Source organism: Serinus canaria, chromosome 8 (assembly GCF_022539315.1).
Source record: "Serinus canaria isolate serCan28SL12 chromosome 8, serCan2020, whole genome shotgun sequence".
Classification (NCBI taxonomy): domain Eukaryota; kingdom Metazoa; phylum Chordata; class Aves; order Passeriformes; family Fringillidae; genus Serinus; species Serinus canaria.
Genome location: NC_066322.1, coordinates 15,488,857 through 15,513,765, shown reverse-complemented (window position 1 = coordinate 15,513,765; position 24,909 = coordinate 15,488,857). Strand labels below are relative to the sequence as shown.

The window sequence follows — 24,909 nt, the reverse complement described above, 5'->3', positions numbered from 1 at the left end:
GATTTTCAGGGCTCAGCTATCTCAGGCCACGAACCTCTCCTACTACCAGCACACTCCATAAACAGGGTGCCATCTTCACCAGCAGCTGACATTGCCACAGGATCCCCTTGGCAGTTACACCTGTGCCACAGCTCCCATCCTGATGGGTGTGGCCCTGAGAGAGTATCTCCAGGTTGGTGGGAAGGAGCAGTGCTGTGAGGAGTGGACCAGCTTTCCCAGCCCTCCACATTTTCAAAAGGAACAGCATGGAGGTAAAAGCACTGTCAGGAAGTATCCTTTGACTCTTCTGTGAGGCCCACCATGCCCCAGGGGCAGCATACCCCATGCCAGCTCCCTGCCAGGGCTTACCCAAAGGCAAAGCCGACCCAGGCTGCTGTGTTTACCACTCTCCTTCCTCCACTGGGACCACAAGCACCAGAGAGAAGGAATTCCTGCTCCATCCTGGCAGGACAGCGCTGTCTTGGTATGAAACACCAAAACTGAAACACATTATTCCTTACAACTTAAAAAAACAGAAATGAGGAAAACATCCTATACCAAATGCAGGCAGCCTAATTGCCTTTGGAGCAATCTCCAAATCTCTTCAGATTTATAGGGGAGTGTGTCAGATGCAAGGACTAACAGCACCATTTCCCTGGCAGCAAGGCACATGACAGGGGGGAGGAAGGAGCCCTCACACCCCTGGCTGCAGGCTGGCGGGGCTCCCAAAATACCCCCCAAGCCCTGGCAGAGCACAGAAACCAGAGTGGAGGAGTTGCTCCAGTGGGAATGGCTTTTTTCCTGACCATTTTGCTGGCTGCTGGAGTCAAGCAGTGGAAGGAGGTGCACAGGAATGGAGATCATGCAGCTGTAAATCCTGTCAAGTATAACGATGTATTTTTAAGCATATTTTCTTGATTTCCCTCCCAAGGGACCAAACCCAAAAGATGGTTTGATCTTTAGGTAACCCAGAAACAATTTCCCAAACAAATAATCACATTGCAGTCTGAGAAAGGTCATTATTACAAAAGAGCATTTTATTTCTGGTTTTTCTGGGTGTACTATATTGCAAAGTAACACTATGCAGGTCCATTATGATATTAAAATTCTTGCTACAGAATTAAGTTTCTCCATTTGGTCAAATTTCAAAGTTTTTTCTTGGCATTCCTGCAGGGCTTGTCACCACTTAAGCACACGAATTACTGACGTGCCAGAAAAGTGATATAAGACTTGGACCAGGCGTTTTCCAATCAGAATTTGCAAAAGTTGTTGGGCTGGCTGGATGCACGAGGTCAGCACAAATATCCATTCTAATTTTGACAAAGGGGGAGATGAACATCTGCAGATTTTGATCACAAAGTAGATTTGCTTGTCAGGCTCAATGTGCTAAGAAGGTTGTCTTCTTACTTTGGATGCAATCTTTGTCCTCTCTAATTCTGTTACCAAGGAAGATTTTTATTATTTTTGAACAATAATGAAAGAATGCCTTGCTTAAATTCTGGAACTGTCATACTTGTTAGGCACCTGATTAATATAAGTAGTTATAGAAACTCTTTGTATATATACAAACCATGCTAAAGTATTGTCCACAAAATGTCCATCCACTCTAAGTCAAATACTATTGGTCACAGAAAAGTCTAGTATGAATTGCATGTGAATATACATATGAGCAGTACATGATTCACTGAGTAAATATGGCACTTTTACATATTTTCCTGGATGTTACAGACAATTAGAAAACAATCCCTCAGGTGACTCATTCCTAAGTTACTGTAATATGGGTTTGGAAAATACACCCCAGAATAGACAGTAAGAGGTTTAGAAAAGTCAACAGTGCAGCTACCTGAGTTTGGTTCATTATGAAATTAACAGTAATGTGATATTTTATCATCCACTGTGAGCCTGAGGGTTGTCTACTCACAAAAGCCAAGCTGCCTTACCCGGCTATACATACAACAGCACAGTTCTCAGAGCACATGGCTCAGCAAGATGATGAACCGACCTAGCATCTCCAAAGGGACTTACCCTGCCTTCTTCTTGCACAGACCCCAGCTGAGAGTCCTGTCCCCTTGTTACTCCCATCCTAGTGTCCATCCAATCCTTTAGAGAGCTGATCCAGCACAAAATTAGTCCCTTTTTTAGACTGGAATAGTTTTCTGCTGGCCTAAAAAAGCTCATTTATCCTGTGGAGGGATCAGACCAGCACCAGACCTGTAAAGGTACATGAGAAGCAGCTGGAACGTGTTGGCAGGAACAGGGAGCATGGGAGGAGGAGGAAGCTGCCCCTTTTCGGTGACAGTGAGCTATCAGACTGAGGATGCTGTCTCAGCTCACCAAACCCTTGGAGGAGATGCAGTTATTAGTGTGAAAGTGCTTAGACTGGTATAGTTTATTCCTAGCACAGTGAATAAAGATATGCCAGCACAAGGCACTTTATACTTGTGTAACTGTGTCCGCATGAGGGGTTGCACTGGTATAATCAGTTACAAACAAAACCCCACATCCCCTAAGTGATGTATTTACAAAAATGGCATAAAACATGTCTCCAACCTTCAGTTATGAGATGTGCATAACTTCCACTCAGAAACAAGACCACAAACTACACATGAAACAATATTACACACCAAATAAATTAGGGGTTTAAAATGATACATCTAGGAATATAAAGACTTTTAAAAAAACTTTAAATGTAAATCCCGTATTTAAAACCTAAGTAAGAGAACTATACAGCTCCACCAATTACCTGGACATTTCAAACAGTTTACATTCATCAGGGACAACAGCACTTTGGTTTACACAATTAGGTTAATATGACCAATGAAATGTTTCTCTTCCCCACATAACATCGAAGTGAAATACATTTAGAATATATATACTGCCAAGCTGTTCCAGCAAGTGCATTCCATACAAAAGTAAGGGTAGCTCTTACAATAGCTACATCAATTACAGGTCTTAAATAGAACTAAATCAAACCCCTTTAAAAAAAGTTTGATTTGATTCCTTCATGCCTGACCCATTTTTGATTAATCTGGATCTTCTCCAGAACATAGCCAAGCGCAAAAAATAAGTCTGACCTGATTCTGTGGCAAGCTCACACACCAAATTGCATAGCACACCCTGGATTAACATGGAAGTTCTCATTGTAGTTTGTCTCCCCACCTTTGTAAGTCATAGTCTTAAACCAACTGTATGCTTTTGTATCAAGCTCAAGAACTCAGATTAACTGTAGCTCAAGACACACAATGGCAGTTAGAAAACATTTAAGAGCAACACATCTGACAACTGTCAAATATTTTACATAAATTTGAGCAAACAGTAATTTAACCTCTGCAATTTATGAACAGCATTGCCTCCTAGGGAAATAAGGACTTATTCCTAGATATTCTTGCAAAACATTTATCAAGTGCCTGCATCTGACTCAAATATGTGTTGTTGGATATGACGAAGAGATCTCCTCCCAGCAAAATATTTTACTACTTTTGATTAGCTTAAATTAGCTTGTGAGCAGCACATCCCTTTAAAACCTGACTAAAAGAAATCAAATGGCTGGATTAAATAAACAGCTGAACATGGCTTCAGAGGATAAAGTTCCCAACCTGATGCACAATCATCGGAGATTACATTATTTTACAAAGCAAACTTCCAACTGTAGGATTTCCAATTTAATTACTCTCAGGGAGATGACAACATAGCTTCATCACTGTCCTTGGGTATGCTGGGTAGGCTGACACTTGTGAGAAATCAATGTATTCATTTAATCTCATTTTTGCAAATCTGCAAATGTTCCTGTGCTGAGCTTGGTTTTATGCTACCCAGGCTAAATCAAGGAGCACATTAGAGGCTATTTCCCTGTCAGAAGCTTTACAAACTAAGTATGATTGCACTTTTTCTGGATCCCATTCCTAGAAGGTGCCAAGCAATTTGGTGGGAAGTGGGCTGAGGGGGCAGAGGACACTTTCTCTCTTGCAGCACTGGTGTTTAAGAGAGGATGGGGTTTTTCAAGACAGCATTTCATCTTGCTGAGTTGACATTTCCAATACAGTGAGTTCATTGCACCCCTTCCACTCAAGTTAGTAGGAAATGGACAGCCACATCCCTTTGCACTGTTAAGAAAACCTTTACATGAGTCATTTTGGTCCTGATTCCACTGTGAACTGTGACCTTACTCTTTCTGCACCAGAGAGGAAATCACAGTGAGTGCCTCCTGCTTAGTGCACTGTGTGAATGGCCAACAGGCCCTGAAGGAGTTCTGCATGCTCCCTCTCACCTGTTAAAATACATAAAGAATCTTTTCTACTTGCTTTGACCATCTGAGAAAACCCTGTTGTAAGTAGAGGATTGTCAGCCTAGGTTTGATCTTGTTAGATGTTGAACACCTTCTACTGCCACTGAAGAAAAGAAGAAACAAAGGCATTCAACACCTGCAGCACCACCTGTTGAAGACCATGTCCTAAGGGATTAACAATAACTAGGAAGACAATATAATAATCTCTTACAAAATATGCAACCTAAATCATACATCTTAAACACAGTTTCCCTGGTGGGATTAGGAAATGGAAATAAAAACTAACAGACAAAATCATTTACTTTTACCAGTAAAAATTAAGTTACAGATGCCCTTGTTCTCAGGGCAAAACAAACTAAAAATATCATAAAACAGTGAAAAAATATGAGAAAATTTTATTTAAAAATATATGTACTCCTTACTCCAAATTTGTTTGTACAGAAAGGATTTGAAAAAGAAAAAATAACGACAAATTAAATGCATAATCAGAGTATGCATTCTCTAGAGCGTTTTTGGTAGAAGTGTTATTTCTGTAAAACTGAGCAAGAAGAAGTTATTCAGCTTTCATTTGCTCCCTGACATCAGAAGGCAAAGTTTCAAACAAGTTGTCCTCTACAGTGAAACCAGTCCTCTTCAGAGCTCTACACTCACCGAGCTCAGGCGGGAGGATTTCAAAGTGATTGCCTTTTATATCCAAGTAGGAAAGCAATGTCAAATTACCAATTTTAGGTGAAAGGACTGACAAGTTATTTTTCCCAATTTTCAGAGTCTTAAGTTTTTTGCAAAAGTACAGTTCATCTGGCACACTCTCCACTTTGTTGCAAGTAATGGAAAAGTACTGTAAACTCTGAAGAACTCCTATTTCAGGTGGGATAAAGCGAATGTCATTGTAAGACAAATCCAAGTATCTGATTTTGTTGCATAGGAATAGGTGGGACGGAAGAACCTCTATTTTGTTGTGGCTGAAGGAAAGCCGCTCTAGACTCGTGAGTTTCTTTATATGCTCTGGGATGTAGGTTATACTGTTGTACCACAGCTTTAGAATTGTCAGCTTTCGCAGATGTTGAAAACTTACTATCTCTTCAATGGATTTGAGGTTGTTTTCCTTTAGATCCAATTCCTGAAGACTGAGAAGGCTGAAGACTGCATGAGGTATGCGCTCTAAATCACAATGAACCAATTCCAGCTGTGTCAGGTTGACCATTTTCTTCAGGTTGTTGAGCATCACTAACTTAGTGCCATCATTATGGATACACAATTTCTGCAGGTGACTTGAAACATCAACTGCAGATTGTGGGATTTTGGACAAATTACTTTTTATGTGTAGAACTTTTAGGCTTTTAAGCTCCCGAAAAGACTCCAGTGTAATGTTTTTAGAAATATCATGACTTAGGGAGCCAATTAAATAGAGCTCTTCCAAATTTCTGAGGCCATACATCCAATGTGGAAGTTCTCTGATGTCATCAAACTTGACACTCAAGATCTTGAGATTCTCCTTCAGAAAAGCCAAGGCGGCACTGTGGATCTTCACAGAGCACTGGTGCAATGAGAGCTCCTGGAGATTGTCCAACTGTGCAATGGTTGCTGGTATCATTACATTATTAATTATTTCAAGTTTTAAAGACTGCAGCTCAGTAATTTCAAACACTGTGTCTGGTAGTCCGGAAAGCATGAAAAGCTGTAGCTCCAAATGGCTGTGGGAGTTTGTCTGCAGCCTCTGTCGCAGTTTATCTGCAGTCCACTCATTGTTCAGGTTCAGCTGTTTCAGCTTATTTTCACTGACTTCAGACAGGAAGACAGCAAAGCGCTTGGAGTAGAGAGGATCATACTGATCGATCATATGAAGCATAAAAGCAAAGTCATTCTTGACATCTGGGATATCATCGATTCCTGTCTCCTGCCGAACATACTCAAAAGAATATTCCTTCAGTGAACGGTAGAACAACCAGTACAGTGTGTAAAGGCATGTCAGGCCATAGATGCTTACAAAGCACAGGTAGCAGTAAGAAAGTTTAGAGAACAGATGTGCCATGGTGTGATTACAGCAAAAGTTCTTGTATCCTGTCATGTCTTCTATATCAACATTACAGACTACTGTAAAATTAACTTCAGAGACAAGTGCTGTGTTGTAAGCAATAATAATGAGGAATTTAATTACCTTAAGTACAGTCTGGCGAACGTACATGACATAGAGTATATCACCCTCCTCAACATGCAGTCGAAATTTCTTCACCTTCTCGAACAGTGCTTTGGCCTGTTCACCTTCTTTTTTATCTAATGCCCCAGGAGTTCCTTTATCCACAACTAACTTCTCAGGGATTGATTTTAAAGACTGTGTCTTGACCAAAGTGCCTTCAGTGCTTGGCTGAGTAGTATTAGACTTGTTAATGTTGTTCTTCCTGTTATCCTTCTCTTCAGAGTCTTCCCCTGACACTTCGGATAAAGCTCTTGTTGTCCAGGGAGAATCAAAACATTTCCCAAGAATTGAAATGAAGTGTTCAATTTTGGAGCTTGATCCAGGGAATTTGAACCAAAAGTTACTACACAGCATGAAGACCAGTGTGTGTATAAGGACAAGGTAAGGGAAGTACTTGGCATACCAGTGCAGAGCCCGTTCATAGCACACCTGATTTATAAAGCTGTACTGCTGAAGGTCCAAGTCAGTCTTGAGTCCTTTCATTTCAACTGTAGCTGGAGGGGTGGATGGCTTCGGTGGGGGAAGGGGGGTGGTATCTGGCATTGTGTTAAACACATTTGAACTATTAGATTGGTTCTGGCAAGGCTGGACGCGCTTTGGAAGGCATATTATCTTGTCTTGCATGACCTGGAACACACAAAAAGATATCTTTTGAACTGATGTACAAACAATGGTGCCAGCACCAATGGGTAGCTGTCCTTGGAGTACCTCCAGCTGCCAGGCATTCCTCCACACAGCCTGCTACTTGTCCCCACAGGCTGCACTATTATTATTCTCAACAAGACACTTGTTCTGTGTGCCAAGAACTAGGCCACCCCTTTCTATCTACAGCTAGCTTTCCATAATTTGAATAAGAGGGCATTGACACAATCCAGGAAAAGGAGAAATGTGGGGAATGTTTCCAGAAAAGACCAGGGATTGCCTGCTCTGCCCTCCCCAGAGACAGACTGTTTCTGCCAGGTGTATTCACCCTGGCTACACGATGTTCAGAGATAGCTTAGGCTTGACAGCAGCACAACTGCATTCATGTGGCTATACTCTCACACTGTGATGTCTTATCACACCAAAAATTGCTGACAAAGGGCTAATGTGAGCTTATCTATGCAGGGACATTACTAATCTTCAGTCTTAATAAAGACAGATAAGGACAGTTCTTTGATGGCATTTGTGTGAGCACAGACATACATTTTATTTAGTTTCTCACACATATACATAGAGTCTCATAGAATTATAAAAATATCTGGGTTGGAAGCGACCTTAAAGATCATCTACTATTCCAGGGATGGGGCATCCACAATTTCTCTGGGAACTTCAACCTGTTTCACTGCCTCAACATCCTCACAGTGAAGAATTTCTTCCTAATAGCTAATCTAAACCTACCCTCTTTTGGCTAAAAGCCCTTACTCCTTGTCCTATCACTGCATACCCTTGTCCGAAGTCCCTGTCCATGGGCGCTTCTGTAGGACGGACTACACACCTGGGGGAAAGACTGGGGGAAAGAATCTATCTCTGTTCTTGAGTCTGTCTACAAAAAAAACCAAACAAGAACTTTTCTTAATCCAGGATGGTCACCCATGTTGACAAACTGAGAACAAAGTGCCTCTAGGGACCAATCACCTTTGGTTTAATTTGGGATAACAGTTCTCAGTTCAATGCAAGGCTCCCTACAGGTCTGAATTAAAATGCTAATCCATGTGATAAACCAAGGAGCTCTCTCACTTGCCTGAATGACTACCTGTGATTAGCCCAAACTAAGAATGTGTGTGTAGTGTAGATTTACTCTTTGACATCATGGCTGTTGAAAGCACTAAATATAAGGTATGCAACAAAAGCTACCTAAATCAGATGATCCTTGATGATCCACCCTGGAGTAGGGAGATGCTGAGATATCGGTGCCACAACTGTTGACACATCAAAAACTTCTGTAGTTAATCTAGGTCTGTAAAATGTCTGCTACTGTAATATACACCCTCAGTTACATCCTGGATTTATATGTCTCACAATAAATTGGAATAAAAAACAATTTGTCTATTATTTTAGTCTTTCCACACATTATTTTTCAGTGTGCTTTCTCCAATCAGGCAGGTAAACGTAAAACAGATAACAGATTTAACAGATGATTTACTTTGTGTTAAGCAAACATCTACTAATGAAAAATTTAGCTCTATATAAAGAGATTTTTAAACATGAATGTTGTATCAACTGAAAATACTTGAGAATGGAGAATACAGGCAAAACTACAGTGGATTTCATGTGAAATTTGAGACATAGTATATCTAAATCCTAGGCCATGTAAATGAGCAAATTTCTCTGAAATAAGAGCTCTGTCAATGTGTCCCTTTAGGTCCATTTCAAAGTCATGCCAAGAAATGTGAGTTCCATGTTTGAACTCATACTGTAACTTTATATTTTTGTAGAGGCATTCCAAACAGTATATTTCTTTTCTGCTTTTGGCTCCTCAGCAAAATGTAACTAACAGTGACTGACAGTAATGTCAATTGTTTATGTGTAAGCATCCTCAGAGACATTTTGGAATGGAAGAGACATAATATTAGCTGTGGGTTTCATTAATAAAATCAGCACATTAATTTCAAATCTCTTAAAAGCATAATAACAGAAATGATATTAACATCTGCCAAATAAAGAAAAACAGGAATTACAAAATTCCATTTTTTAAACTTTCAAACACCAAAATGGTAACAAACAAGAACTGAAGTTGATAATCTGTTTTGTTATGCCAAACTGAGGTGAAAACAGTGATGCAGACACCAGCCAAACCAACAGTTCTTATCTTAGCTGGCACAGTTCCACTGACTCTATGCAAGTCTGCTGATTCACAGCTGCTAAAACTCTGGTCTGTGTTATTTGATGTTGCTACTTAAACAGCTTTAATCCCGGGACCAGCACATTTTTGCTTTGTTCATGGTGAGCCCAAGAGATAAAACAAGATGGGACAGCATCCTTCCAAGGCCCCTCCTCATTTGTGGTGTTCCTTCAGCAGCCCCAGGAGCACCCAGGAGTCACTGTCTGTCCCTGTGAAGTACCTGCAAGGTGCAGCCGAAGACGCCGATCATCAGCATGGCCACCGAGAGGTAGTCGGTGAACACATCCCACCAGGGCTTCAGCACGCGGAAGGCCGGCTGCTGCTCCGAGAACTGCCGGAACTCGGTCACGGGAATCATCCTCCTGCAAAACAGCACGGCCAGCTCAGCCTCCTGCAGCTCAGAGCCCTCACCCTGTGCCAGCAAGTGAAAAAACCTCCTCTGTAAATGGAACTCCCAGACCTGGCAGAGAAGTTCCCAGCCACTGACACCCCACCTCAGAAGAGGGATGCTCGTGCTGTCACTACATAGCTCCTGGAAGGGAGGAAGGGAGAGCCTGCTATGCCATCCATGCAGGCAGGCAAATCCCTCTCTCTGTTGACTCCAGCCATCTCTGATGGGTCAGTGAGGCCTTCTGCATCCTTAAAAATCAGCCCATTCTGTAGATAGAGATGTTCAGCATCACACACATTAGCCTTGATCTCAAAGGTCTGGCTGAAATGCTTGTCCTGCATTCAAACTTCACCCACCTTTTTAGCTATCATGTTTCATTCACTTCCATTTTATTCACAGTGGTTTCAGGAATGCTTTGAAATATTTTTGTGCATACTCACTGCAATTTTAAATCTACTATGTTTTGAATGCAAGTTCCTAAAGTGGTTTAGGTAACCAAAACTGCAGCCAGAACAAGGGCTTTATCTTCATCTCAGATGTGTAGGCTTACATCATCATATCCTCTGAAAAATCAGCTAACACATGAGCATGTACAGGCAAAGCAGCTGATATTAAAGCCTATGTAACTGAATCCCTAAGATCAAACCAGTAATGAAACTCCTTAGTAAGTTACAGTGGAAAGATAAATTCAGATGGGAATGTAACAAAAATACTCCCAAGGGCAATTAACAACATTTGTCCCTTAACTAACAACAAAAATGCTCATCGCAATCAGCTCATATCACAGGAACACTGGAAGTCTATAATCCTGATTCAGCTGCACACTGGGACCTATTAATGTGGGCTTGGTGACATCCATTTCTGTGCAGGTAGTGAAAAGCACACACTTGCTGAGAGGCTGCTCAGGAACTTAGGGGATTCAGTTCATTCAGAGCCAGGGAACAGGAAGGGAATGATTTAAGCCCTAATGGCTGCAATTCATTGCAATTGTACAGCCATCCTAAGGATTAAGAACTGACCCCCCACTAACCGGCCATTTGTGTGTGGAAGGATGTTCCCTTTGGCACCTTCTCAGGGACTGCTCTGTCTCTGCTGCCCATCTGATCCTCAGGAGGTACTGCAGTCCCCAAAGGCACAAGGTGAAGTCTATAAATGAACTTGTGGTCATAGCTAGGCTGGGGCTTTAAAGCATAGCTGAGTAACATAAAAACTCTTCTTTCTTGCCCCGCTGTCCTCTTGCAACCCTTCCATGTTGCTTTATGCACTACTTGGCCAGACAGGAGAATTCTCTCTCAGCCTCCTGTCCTTCTGAAGTCTGTCCCCAGGACACAGGCTACAATGCCAGATGACACTCACACACACCTCTTGCACAACTGGCAAGCCCCAAGAAGGCAGGCTGTCCTATATACCACTTTCAAATTAATAGACCAGCAGTAAAAATGATGGCAATGCAAGCCTGACATCACACAGTCAGGTCAGAGGCTTGACAGCATCCTTGCCAACAGGCCTGAATTGCTGCAGTGCTGGAAGAGGAATGCAGCATTTGTTATCAAATGGCAGGCAGCCAGGGACCACAGTTCTGCTTTTTGTGTGCTTGAAATGTTAGCAGATATATCAGGGAAGATATACCTCTACAATAGAGAAAAGCTGGGGTGGCTGCTGGGACAAACCTTTGTTGCCTTTCACTCTTCTTTTATTAATACTGGTGGAAAAAGTGGATTTCATCAATTAGAAGTGCACCATGTAGCTTCAAGTACATGCCCAGCTCTCCTTCAGCTAAACCTCTGCTGGCAGCTTCCAGGGCCACCTGAGCTGAAGAACATCATACACAATCTGTCTTCCATTCCCATATGCATTTCACTGCCATTGGTAAGGAATCACCCTCTATTTTTCATTTCCACATAAAATGCAGGTGACTTGAGTAGCTGCTGGTAAGCTTTTTTTTTTTTTTAATCAAGCACTGAAAAACTTAAAAAATTCTCAAAGGAATCCACTAATACAAATGTTAGCTAAGCAGTTGCCATGCAACAGTCCTGCTCAAAGTTTTGTCACACATATACTACTGTTGGCTCAGGTTTTGAGGCCAGCTGGCTGACTGAGTGGAATGGCATCAGTATACCTAAGAATACCTATCAACAGATTGCTTTAAAATCACCACATTTTCTTCCCACCCCTGCAATAATGGCTTAGGAGTCCTTTTTCATATTCTGATGGCACAGCCTCTAGAAATCTTATTTGTAACACTTTTTTTCAAAATGATAAACAATTTGAGTGTCAGGTAAGGACAGAATTCTATTTCCTGCAGTGGAGATTCTTGACAAAACACAAGTGCTCACATGCACAGAAGTGTGGGGAGACCCAGGAGTCCCTGGTTAGACACCCAAGCAACTGTGGGTCTAAGCCACAGTGTTATGAAAGGTGGCAGCACTGAATCAGGGGCAGTGCCTGACAGCAGATGGGACTGGAAGCTATCTGGCAAATTACTGTGCAGGGACAGCTTTCAGACCAAAAAATCCTTTGGCTGTTGTTTTTCATAGGTATCACTATGTATTTTTAGGAGTCTTTGTTGTATCATATATTTACTTTATTTCTCCTAAGCGAAGCGTGGGAAATTTAGATGAAGGCAGATAGGTTCTGATACCACAAGCACATGCTGCCCTGATCCCTTGTTCCCTTCAGAGGCTGTTGTTTGCATAGCTTGACTCCTCATTAGTAGAGTGCACATACTGCTACCCGATTAATGGGCCCAGCAGAGGCAGAGCTGCACACAGAAAGGCCCTCTGAGCCATCTTAGAAAACCCATCTCTGGGGGTGGAAGGTTTGCTGTCCAGCACCAGACACCAAACCCTGTCTGCCACTAATGTTTTCCTATATTGCTATAAAAAGAAAACAAACATTACTGAATGATGATTGTAGTACTACACATAAAATAACAGTAAAAAAACCAACAACGTCTACTGACAGATGATATTTTTTAGCTTTGGGGAAAAAGATATTTGCAGAAACTTTGAATGGCAATTGAATGTGATGAAGTAGGAAAACCATTTTCCAACACTCACTGAGGGAACCCTATTGCTTCTCCCCTTGCTGTATAAACAATCAAGGAAAATGCTGGAAAGAATTGCAGAGCAGCCTAGGCTAACCAGCACTGCTGACATCTGCATGCAGAACAAAATGACACCAAATCACTTTTTATTTGTCTCCCACTTCCCTCTAGCTTTTTTTTCCTTTCTGGCTTCTCCAGGGATGGAAAGGATAACTATCAGCAGCAACTCAGACCTCAGAAAAGACACAGCAGATCCCCCTGGCTCAGAGCAATCTTGAAAAATCCCTCCTGGCCATGTCCAAAGCCCAGCTCTTTCCCACTGCTACACCCAAAGGTGCACCACTGCCAGACTCCTTTATAATCACACACAAAATAAAAGGATTTAATCAATCATCAGTTTGAAGAAATCAAGGGATGCTAAAAAGTCTCACTGCAGCCCAAGTCACAGCACACCATTTACTCTGGGACAGCACACCATGCACTGCAGTTTCTTATCTCTCCTTGTACAAGGAGATAAAAGACAAGGAGTTCAACATTTCAGCTGGTTGAACATTTCAGACTAAGACTGCATTACTAATTTGCATTCACTCACATTCAAAATGTTATTTAATTGCACAGTACATTGTAGCCGAAATGTGGCATCTGACTTATCATAAAGTATTATTCTAACCTACTTTAGTAAATACTAAAGCTCTAAATATTGGAAATTCTTTTCAATTAAAAACAGAACGTGTTCTTTTTTTTCTCTTGCATTTTAAATAATCCTCAGACCCTAGAGAAAATAAAATGGTACATTAGATAAATCATCTGCTATTCAGCTACCAGAAGGAAATAAAAAAGGAACTTGGATTAAAAAACAGTTGTACTGGCTGTTAAACAGTGTTGTAGAACAGAGCTGTGGGTTTGCCAGATTAAATAAAAATAATAAAAATAAAAAATCGAACTAGAAAAAAAAGTAACAAAAATCCCACAGCAAACAAAAAAAACCCCACAAGAACACTGGAGGAGAGAGAAATCAGTATTGATCCTTATTTAAAAATTTCTAAGAAATGTAGAAAACTTGGTGTGTGAAAATGAGTATGGCATAATAAGATTAAATACTTGAATCCAGGTACTAGTGTGATACCTACTCTATCAGAAAACCCAACTACAGGAATCAGCTAATGCATAGGAGATTGGGGGCGAGACACAACAAATTAATGTGACCTAGAAGAGCCAAGGAGAATAAATAGATCCAAGTCAGAGACAAAAGTATTGGAACCAAATTAGACTTAATAAATCAAGAGATTGAATCAAAGGCTGATTGTGAAGCGCTGCAGCGTGGAGCAAACCAGCCTCTCAGCAGTGTTTTATATCAGAGGGAATAAAGGAAAGCAGTGAGGACAGCCGGGAAGTAAGGATGGCTCCTGCCAGCGCGGCTGAAGCGAAAACCGGGGCACGGGCAACCCACGTGATGTCCGCTGCAGAATAAAAGGAAATCAATGCACGAACCTCCTGCCCACCGAGGGCTGAGGGGCAGCTCGGGGGCTCTGTGGGCCCGACGGTCACCAACCAGCCCGACTGCCACCAGCCCCAGCGGCCCAAGGGACCGCGGTGCCCGGCTGGCACGGCTCGCTGACACAGCACGGGGGACAAGCCCTGGCCTTGGCTTAGCGCTTCAGGTCGGCACTGAGAGCTGCTCGGCACGGCTTCGTGTCCCTGCCTCGCAGGGACACACAAGGGACGCGGTCAGGGCCAGGACACACCGTGCCGGACGGACAAACACATGGGGACATGCAAGTTGACACGCCCCCTCATTAAGCTGCATTCAGCTTGTGTCCTGAGAGACTCTTCAAAAGCAAAAACATTAATGCACAGAAAACAGCCCCTCTGGGACAACGCTGAACAAAGCTGCCTTTGGCTTGCAGCACCTCCCAGGCCCCAGCTCTCGCTAGGTGACAGTGGCTATTTTTAAGCGTCTCTCACAGAGTCACTCCATTCACTCCACGGAGCGGTCTGGAGCAGCCCGCAGGAGAATTCAAGGGTCACGCTGCTGTGGAGAGCCACACCACCAGCGACACCAGTGCGTGGCACCGGGACGTGCCGCTCCCACTGCCCCACCCAGGCTCTCAAGGCACAGCCTGCAGAGACACGGCAATGAAGAGCAGCACAGTGAGCAAAACAAAGCGAGTAACTGGGAGGCTCTGCCTTTCTCTCAGCCAGGCAGGTCTGACAGCACGTGTTCCTCACTGAGGCACAGCCGAGCAGCTCCCACCACCGCTCCCCACCATGACACGCTGGCCTCGGGCCTGCCAGCACCGTGCTGTCAGAGCTGCCAGCTGCTCTGCACCCCTCCCTAGGCACTGCTCGGTGTCACCCTATGGGTGACAGACAGCAGCCACCCCATGCCCTGGCCGTGGCCTCCCTGCCCAGCAAAGCCCAAGAGCCTGTCTCCGTGCCCTGCTGACCCCCATGTGACAGAGAAGTGGAGTCACTGCTGCCTCGTGTGCTCAGGCAGGAGACCAGGACTTGCCAGAGTTGTGTTTGCCATGCTACAGGTGTTACTCACCAAAGTCAAGCCCTCGGCTATTTTGTCTTTCCACTAGTGGTTACTCAATCTTGTCACACGTGTTGAAGCAATCAGCATCATCCATTGCTTGTTTTGGGGGAACAACCAAAGCTGTGCACCAGAACCGGGGCCCCTGGATGTCAGACGGGCAACTATCATCCAGAAAGTGCTAGTATGGCAAGGGCAGGGTATGAATTATACACCAGAGGGAAAAAGGAGGAGGAACATAACTGGAGGAGAAAGAAATAGTGATATTGGCAGCTGGGAAGCACAAAAAGTTGGTGGGATTTCTTAAGCTGACTAGAAAAGATGTTTAAATGGTTAGCCAACTGACATTTAACCTCATTTCCCTGACATCCCATCAATCCTCCTCAGATGCAGGATCAGCATCACCACCTCCCAAGAGTGGCCAGAGTTCAATAAGGCCCCAGATGGTAGGGGAACAGCCCTCATCCCCGCTAGGGAAGGAGCTCTCTTCTTGGCATGAGGAGCCTTGGGCTGGAGGCTGCAGGACCATAACTGCAGCCCAGCTGAGTATAACAGAAGGGTCAAGGCTCAGATGTCCTCAAGAGCCAACTCAGACTAGCACTGCTTGGTCTTTCACATCAGAGATCTACTGGAAGGAGAAGATGCTAGGCCAGTGCTGCTCTCCTGGCTGTTTTAAACATACTTCATGTTAGGGTAAATTATGAAATGCCTTTCAGATATAGTGCTGCAAGAAGAACTTTGCGTTGGTTCCCATACATGATTTACTGCACATCCATCTTCATCAGAGGAACAGAGCACAGCTCATATTTAACCCTAAACAAACTTGTGACCTGGCAGCAGGGACTCAGCAGAGCCCAAGGGCTGTGGGCCACATGTGCAGGGGCTGCATGCCAGAGAGTTTTTACTTAGGACAAGGCATTGCACACTCCAAACCCCACCATCCTTCATTGTAAATATTTGTTACTCTGCACAAATACCATAAAGTCACTTTTCAAGTGTTCTGTGCTGTTTGGTCTCTGCTGCTGTGGGCCAGGAGGTGAAGTTAAGCTGGAGTGTTTCTCAGCACAGGGCCTGAGGCTACACTGAAAAGCAGAATTTTGCATTCTGATTTTACCTGCTTTGGAACTGCACTCTGAGACAGTTAAATAAGCATGAGTAAGGGAGTTTTGCAGTCAGGTTGATGGTGATGTATGCTCAAAGAGGATATTTAAACAAAATCACTTGTCTGTGCAGAGCCCAGGGCTTAGGGCAACAATCTCCTCTAGACAGCTGATAGGCAGTCTGGCATGAAAATGGCTTGGTGCTATCATCAGTCATATATTCTGTCAAATAAAACTTTGCTAAATTTGTATTTTTTTTTTGTGAGACTGGGTGCCCAAAACCACCATAAGGAAAAACCTGTGTAATTTAACATAAAATTTGAACAAAGATCTAGCCAGCAATTGTTAAAACCATTCTAGAAACAAGCTTAGCAAAACAAATTGGATGTGAACCCTACAAAAATTGTGGTCTTTTTATTTAAAACTTTTCAGATCACCCATGCCCCAAAATTTGACCTGTCTATTGGGATCACAGTTTTAGTGAACAGCTGCCTACAGCTGGCTAATTTATAAACCTTTGGAAACTGTGGGTTTGTGTCCTTTGATGTTAGTAGATGAACACTTCATTTTCAGCATGTGCCTAGAAACCCCTCACAGCTCCTGGCACTGCCCGTGTTGGCACCATAGATGACAGATTATGGACCTGCTTCATTTCATCACCTATCCAGGAGAGGACTAAAAGAAGATGCAGGGACAAGACACCAAGCCAGGGAAACTAAGATTAGACTAAGGGGGAAATATGATGATAATAACTGGAATTACTAACTCCTAATTCCTAAGAGGCTTATGTTCCATTCTTATCTGTGTATTCTCACACACATTGAACACATAGTGAAATAATGTCTGAACTACCCTGACATTCAGTTTTGGTAATTATTTTGCTACATGTTTGCAGTGACCAAAATATGCAGCATTTTGGTAAGTGTAGGTGCTTGGTCAGTTCCCATGTAACATAAGATAAAACCCCTGCAACTGACTAATTGCATTTGCAGCATTTCAGGAGACCGGCTTCCTTGCTAGGTTTTATTGCCATTGGTGTTTCCTGTAATATAGAATTCAATTTAAAAAATAATTTTTAAAAAGGCATAAACTTTTTGGCTGGAAAAACTGCTTTGAACGCTGGCTTGTGTTGCCACTGTTTGAAACATGATGGCTCCCATTTTGTTCCGTTGACTGCAAGGGAGATTTTCATAGGAAGAAATACCATCACTCTGAAGTAAGAAGTACAAACAAATGATGCTGTTTCTTAAACATAAATCCCATGTAAAGGAGCTGGAAAGACATTAAAAACAAACCATTTGCATCCAAACAGTTATTTTTAACAGTCCATGAGTTTACAGTATTTTCAAACAAATTCATGTCCTTGTGGCTGAGGCTGGTGAGGAAACGTGACCTGGAGGAACAGAGAGTGAGTCAGGAGTCCCCACTGGGACATGGACAGCCCGTGCACGTCACATCAACCCGCCATGCCACCACTTCTCTAGCTGCAAAACAAAAAGGTATCCACTTTCTTTAGTACCTTTGGTGGGAAATATGAATGAATAGTACTAAAAAATCATAACATAGCTTTTTTCCAGTTTTCTGCAATGCCTGAATCCAAACTGATAGCATGTCAGAACTCCCCTAAAAAGCCACTGAAGTGAATTTGATTTCATACTACACATTACCAAAATTAAAGGTCACAGTTGGTATTAGCTTACCAATATGGAGAACAGACAAAATACAATTAGCTCACAGAAGACATTTTTCCAGTGCCATAGTTTGGTGGTGTGTCCACCAAAAGGCGTGTCCCCCGTGTGACAGCTGTTCAGAGTAGGGGAGGCGTTTCATTTCCAGGTGCACTGATGGGGACAGCTAGGCTGTGCCACCTGAACTCCAGCAAGGTCCCAACCAACAGCTGGAACAGCTGTGCTCCATTATGTCAGCTGCCAAAACCAAGCTTCCCCAGAGCTGCAGCTCCGCAGGACCACAACCATGGGCAAGATGCCAACGGGGAATTTAGTGCTGGAGAGAACTGGAAAGGGTGTCACTTCCAGAAACATGCTGAATACCTAGTCCACTCCTTTCCCTCCAAGTCCCTGAGGCCCATCCAATTCGGTTTCAGCTGCCCACCTGCCTAAGCCAGGAGAGAGCATGGGGGGCATTCAGAGGCAGCAGTGAATGCCCCTGCTCTGCTCTTGGTACCATCTGCTGTGGCAGGGGAAGCTCAAAGACCTGAACCCAGAAGTCAGAGGAGACATAAGGGTTGTAAGGAGAGAACATAAAGGACATAAAGAGGAAGTGACTTTAATAAACTGCATTTCAAAATATATGTTGCAATTTCCACTTACATATACAGTAAGCCCTGCTTTGGCAATGAATCCCAGACAATAACCTTGTTAGCTCCAACTGAGTCATAGCACTTTTTCATGTATTACACACCAAAAAGACTTCCTATTGTCAGCAGCTCTTTGACTTCAGCTTCGTTGGACTAAAGACAAAAAATGTTCAGTGCAAGATTCTGCCAGATAAAGTCTCGGTGGAATCAGTAGGAGTTCTTTCCATACCAAGCACATGGGCCTGTGTGGAGCCTTGGCTTTGCTGAGCTATTTCTCCAAATCTAAAGAGAAGTACACTCCACGCATTTCCATGTCAAAGACTACTTCAAAGGCAATACTTATCATTTTTCAGCTCTGGGAGTAACATTCTTTGTTTATCAGGGCTATCACTCAAGATGCCTGCCCTCTTTCCAGAGCTGCAAAATGGTTTTAATGTGAGTAAAAGCCTTTAACAGCAAACCAAAGCACCAAGCAAGTAACAATCCAGTATTCCTGAAATAAATCTAAACAATTGAGACAAACCTAAACAATAAAATCACATCAAGCTTTAATCAAAGTTATACCAGGTTTTCCACAAACACTAACATACTCAGATGATGAAGACAGAAACAATGCTGTTAAAATGTCTCAGACAGTATTACACAAATCAGTGCCATTCCTCATCAAAGAAATAGGTGCCTGAGGCTACTACAAGTGCTCATATTTAAAAATGTTCAGCTAATATAATTAAAAATTAATTCCTAATTGGGACAGGAAGTACAAAAGGTCCATTCTGAGTCTTAAGCAGCTCAATCACCTGACAAGTTAGTTAAAAACATTTTATGCAGTGAGTGAGCCAAAAACATTAAAGAATTCCTGTTTTCATTATTTGGGAGACTTTTTCATATAAAGAATCTTTTTTTCTCCTACTTGCATGCAACACAAAAGAACTTTATAAAACTCCATGATAGTCTCATAAAACACAGATCCCAAAACACCTTGATAAACATACACGTATTCTCAACCTGAAGCAGTCGGTGGATTTTCTTCCCCCAAACCATCCTTTGTTACAAAAAATCCCTGACAACAAAAATAAACTTATGGTCTCATCCACATCCCTGAAAGAATAAGACTAAAATAGATAAATTAAAGCACATAAATTGCACATGATCTACACACACTCAAAGAGATACACTAGTAACTACAGAATCAGAATTGGTATTCACATAGGATGACTTTTAAAGATCATGAACTGGAAAACTAGGACTGCCTTCTCTACTGGACTTTTTCAGGACAGTGTCCCTCCATAGACCACCAAAGAGGGATTAGCTGTTACCTCATTCCACCAAAAAGTCTGTTGCTGCATAAAACAGAAAAAAAAATGCAGTTTCCATCAAGCCTAAACTGTGAGATAAAAGCAGTTGCTAGAGGGGATTCTGACAACACTGTAGCAGGTGTGCTATATATGTGTCATCATGGTTAAATGACTGCAAAGAGCAAATACTCTTTTTAGTCACGGTACACTTAAAAAGGGGCTTTTCTGAGCATACTGTCTGTGAACACTGGTGAAAACTACCTACCCCGAGACAGCTCATGAAACATTCACATCAATGGAAAATGTCATCTATAATGGTCCTTGCTCAGAGCACCAAACCCTCTGACAGCAACCGGCACTTCTGAGCTGTTGCATTCTGCTGTAAACTGCACATGTATCAGGATCTTACACTGCTGCACGCTCAGGGCAGGGCTTGATCTGGGCTCTGCTTCACCATATGCTCCAGAGCAAGCAATTAGTCCAGACTCCCACCTTCCTTTCAGTGATAAGTAAATAAAATTGGAAATGTTCTCAGCATGTTGGCAGTCTTACTGCCGGGTTGTTGAATTTAGGAATTCAGGTTATTTCATCAATAGAAAGTCACCATGTACTATTGCCACTGAAGGGAGGTGAGAGGTAGCATCTCCATTTTCAGCAGATGGTAGGTCAGCCCAGGATTAGAAGTTGGTATAAAAGGCTGTATTCTGCTCTACTGGAAGTCAGTGGAAAAGTTAAGGTTTACTTTGACAGAGAGAAATGGATTTTTAATACTGTGGTACAGAACCAAATGTTTTTACATGTTCTGGTTCAGATTCAGTGGAACTTTATACGCTTGTCATAACAGCGGCATTAGCGACTTGCCCTGGAGAACGGTGCCATCCTGTGCCACAGGGGAGGCCTTTCCTTTACTTGAAAACCAAGAGAAAACATGCACTGTATCTTAAGGCAGGATTCTCCCAAACAAGTGGGAAATGTGCAAAGCACATGCATGGCATTATCCTTTCTACCTTTTAAAAATCTGACCAGATCGAACACCAGATTGTAAATCAGTCCTTCAAGGGAGAAGGAGACTGTACAGAAACTCTGTACTGGAAAAATTCCAAATAAACCCTCATCCTGGTCCAAACCTATGGCTCTCTGAATGATACAGGTGTAAAGTTTATGCTGTGTCTGATTAGCTGCATGTGCTAGGCACAAAGATGTAAAATGAATACAGTGACAGAAAGTTCATCTAGGGTCTGACAGGTCGAAAGATAGCTCTAACACACTCTGTCTGCCTGGGGATGGGAAGGCCCCTGTGTTATGAATGAAAGCAATGGAACAAGTTACATAATCACACCTGGCCAAGAGGCTGAGTCAAACCTAGTATCTTCCTAACCAGAAAGAGGTCCTACAAACACAACCAACAAAAGTCACTGCACTATAGCTTGAATCTGCAACAGAGTTTTGTTGCACAAAATCCATGGGTGAGCAGATCAAGGATGATGAAGAGAGTAAAGTTTCCATTATGTTGAACATCTGAAATCCAACACTTGTTAACAGTCCTTTGACAAATTACTTTGGAAGGAGAATGGCTTCTTTGACTTATTAAGAAAGGCTTTAAAGTATTTAGAAGGTTTCTTTTGCCTGAGGCCAGTTGTTTCATTTTCAGTATTTTCTTTACTATCCAGCCAGCCCACCCCTGCCCTTCACAACTCTGACAATGAGGACAGCATCTTTCTACCAAGTTTCCTTAAAGAGGAAAAAACTATAAAATTAAACTCTAGCTCCTGTTATTGTGAATTGTTTGGATGGCAACAGTTTTTTTTTTAGTTCCCACAGCTCTCAGAAAGCCTCGGGCTGGGAAGTGCCTTTCTGGCGGTGAATATGGCCCACTTCAACCAGTTGCAGCTGAGGTCAATGGACAATCAGGGGAACTGCTCCTCCCAGCACTCTGACCCAGTCCATTATTCTGGGTCTCACTGTGCTGTCCCTGGGGTGCTGAGGCCACCTGAGTATTGTTCATGGCTCCGGCCTGCCCAGCCCGGATGCGTCCCCCCCACCCTGTCAGAGCTCCTTGCTGTGGGCCCCAAAAGCCAGATACCGAGGTGGGATGAGGCTGCCTCAGGAAATCAGCTTCAGCCGGTACAGGAACTGACTGTAAGATAGCACAAAGCACTCAGTGAGCGCTTGTAAGGAGAATTCTGCAGTCTCTGATTTCATTTTTCACTGAAATCCACCACCAGCCTTTTCCAATACTGGACATGCAAAGCAAATAGATTTTTAGCCTTTCCATCAGAAAGCTTATTTCTAAAACTGCTTACAAGAGTAAATAATAACAAATAAAACACACAGAATGTTATACTATGGCAAAACCTCTAGCAAGGCCTGTCAGTATTCAGACTGGAAGAAAACAGCAGCACGGATGCAACAAATTTAGCAAACTCAGAAAGTAACTGGAAAAGGAAATGATTCAGAAACCACAGGTGCTCAGCACCAGGCTGCTGTGCCTTGCTGGCAGCCCTGGGACACAAGCACTTGTGAGACAGCAGGAATAGAAGGCCAGGTTAAAATTATGGATCATGTCCGAACTGTGCTCGGCCCAGCTCTCCACGTTGATCTGCACAATAGGAACAAACAGGTTTTTCCAGAAGAAAAGTGAGCCCAGGGGAGTGCTACCCTCTCGACTGCTTTCATCATATCAAAAAGAAAAGTAAAAGCAGCTCTAATACACCCGGAGGCAGGAGGGGGGTGATGGGTGGGGAGAAGGTAAGATGCTTAATTGGTCAAATTGGAAAGGGAGATTTTAAAAGTATTATTTATTTCCAATGTTGTCATGTTCTTCTCCACTATCTTGCAAAGCACATTTCTACCTGTACAATCTTTTACAGCATCAATCAAACCTACAGTGCTTTGTGTGAGTAAACATTACGTGGTTGTCTTCAAACAGTGGTGCTAATAATACTGAATCTCTTGTCACAGGAAGTACTAACTCCAAAAGTAAAAAAAAAAAAAAAAAAAAAGGAATAATTAAAAAGCCAAACCATAACTGACATATTATCTGAGCAATAAAAGTCCTTACTTTTAAACACTTTAACCCTCATGAAATTCTGGTTGGATACATTCGGTGGTCTTTCATAAGCGTCTCATTTTGCTTGGTCAACTCTTTCTAATGAACTGGACAAACTGCACTTGGTGAATAATCGGCAAAACTGCCCATCACTCTGCGACAAGACAGAGCTGGTTTTAAACCGATATAAAATCGGGCTCTTTTTTTTTCTTTTTAATCTCTTCAAAACCCGAGATATCGACGCCGGAGCAGCCCCTGGAGAAGGGACCGACGGGCGCGGTGGCAGCACGGCTTGACCGCCGCCTCTCAGTCCTGCTCGCATCCTCCCCGTAATGCGGGCTGGTCTGGGGCTTATGATCGGGGAAAATAAGGCCATGGGCTTTCCCCAAGCCCTCTTCCCCGAAGGCTTTCCCAAGCCGCCCGTCTCCATGGCGACTGTTTCCCACCAGTGCCCCCTCGGCGGCCCCGCTCCCGGGAAGCCCCGCTTGGCTCCGGGCCGCTGCCGTGCCGGGAACCCCCGGGGCTGCCCCTCCCGGCAGGGGATGGGATGGTGGGATGGATGGGACGTGGGGGACTGCCGCGGCCGCTGCCCGGCGGTCCCCCGCGGGACAGAAGCCGGCGGCAAGCCCAGATAAAGTTTGGCTTCTCCGGCGCTGCCCCGGTTCGGAAGCGGCAATGCTGGTGCCGCCGGCGGGGAAAGGGGGGCCCCGGCGGCCGCGGGCCGGGCCGGGCCCCGTCTCTTCTCCCCGCGGGGGCGCAGCGCCGGGCCCTGCGGGGCGGCTCCGTTCCCGCGCGGCCCCCCGGGGCCCCCTCCCCGTGGCGATGCACCGTCCCCGGCGCGGACAGCGGAGCGCCCCGGGAGAGGCAGCCGGGCGCGGCAGCGCTTACCTGGTGCTCGGCCGGGCGTGCGGCTCGGGGTCACGGGCGGCTGCGGCCGGGCGGCACCGCGAACATCCCGCGGCGCGGTGCGGGGCTCAGTGCGGCGGGCAGGGCAGGGCCGGGCCGGGAGGCCGCCCGCAGCCGCGCTCCGCCCGCCGCCGCTCCGCCCCCGCCGCCGCGGGGCCACGTCTCCGGTCTGACGCACGCGGCGGGTGCCGGGGGGCGCCGGTCGGGCCGTGCCCGGCGGCCCCCACGGGCCCGGCGGCGGCGGTGGGCGGGACGGCCGCGCTCCGCCCGCTGCCCCGGAGCCGCCGGTAACGGTACCCGGGAGCCGCGACCTCAGGGCGGGCCCGCGGCATCCACGACCGGAGGAGCAGCGAGGCGAGGGCTGGCGGAGCCGCCACAGCACGGACGGGCCGGGCTGGGGCTGCTCCATGGCCGCACGGAGCGCGGTCGGTGCCGTGGGAAGCAGCGGCGGGCGGGGGGAGCCGCGAGTCGCCGTCCCCGCGCGGGCGGGCGGCTTCGCGCCGCGTCGGGAGAATGACAGCACAAATTGTGATGGAAAGATCTCGACCTCAACACGCAGGGCCGTGGAACGACTATAAAGAAACCAGGCTGTAAAGCGCCTGGAACTGCATTAACAATGGAAAAGTGTCTCAGAGAGTGACAATTGGAAACACAAACTTCTGGCCCAGCAATTCAAAAAGCGCAGTCTGAAAGCTGCTGCTGAAAGAAACCACATGTTTAAAGGGACTTTGGTCTAATATTTCCAGAAAGATTTACATCTCTGGCAGAGCAAAGAAACAGGACAAATTCTGCATCAGAGGGAGGTACTTGCCCTCCAATAACTTGCCCCTAACCTTAGGGGTAGTGTGTGAATCCCCCTAGGGACACTACAAATATGTAAACAAGGCAATACAAATATATAAGCCCACTGGGGAGGAGTTAATGAAAACAAACACAACATGATGCCTCACAGCTGTTTTGCTGCAAAAATATTAACTACTTTAG

General features: G+C 44.4%; 1 protein-coding gene across 1 annotated transcript; it reads right to left on the bottom strand.

The window, feature by feature from the left end:
- Positions 1-995: 995 nt before the first annotated feature.
- On the bottom strand, positions 996-23,986 carry LRRC8C (leucine rich repeat containing 8 VRAC subunit C). Its single transcript, XM_050977206.1, has 3 exons — positions 23,908-23,986; positions 9,506-9,647; positions 996-7,088 (listed from the first exon to the last, which is right to left on the bottom strand). The coding sequence occupies exons 2-3, from the start codon at positions 9,641-9,643 to the stop codon at positions 4,818-4,820; spliced, it is 2,409 nt and encodes an 802-aa protein (XP_050833163.1). The 5' UTR covers positions 9,644-9,647; positions 23,908-23,986; the 3' UTR covers positions 996-4,817.
- Between the last annotated feature and the right edge of the window lie 923 nt (positions 23,987-24,909).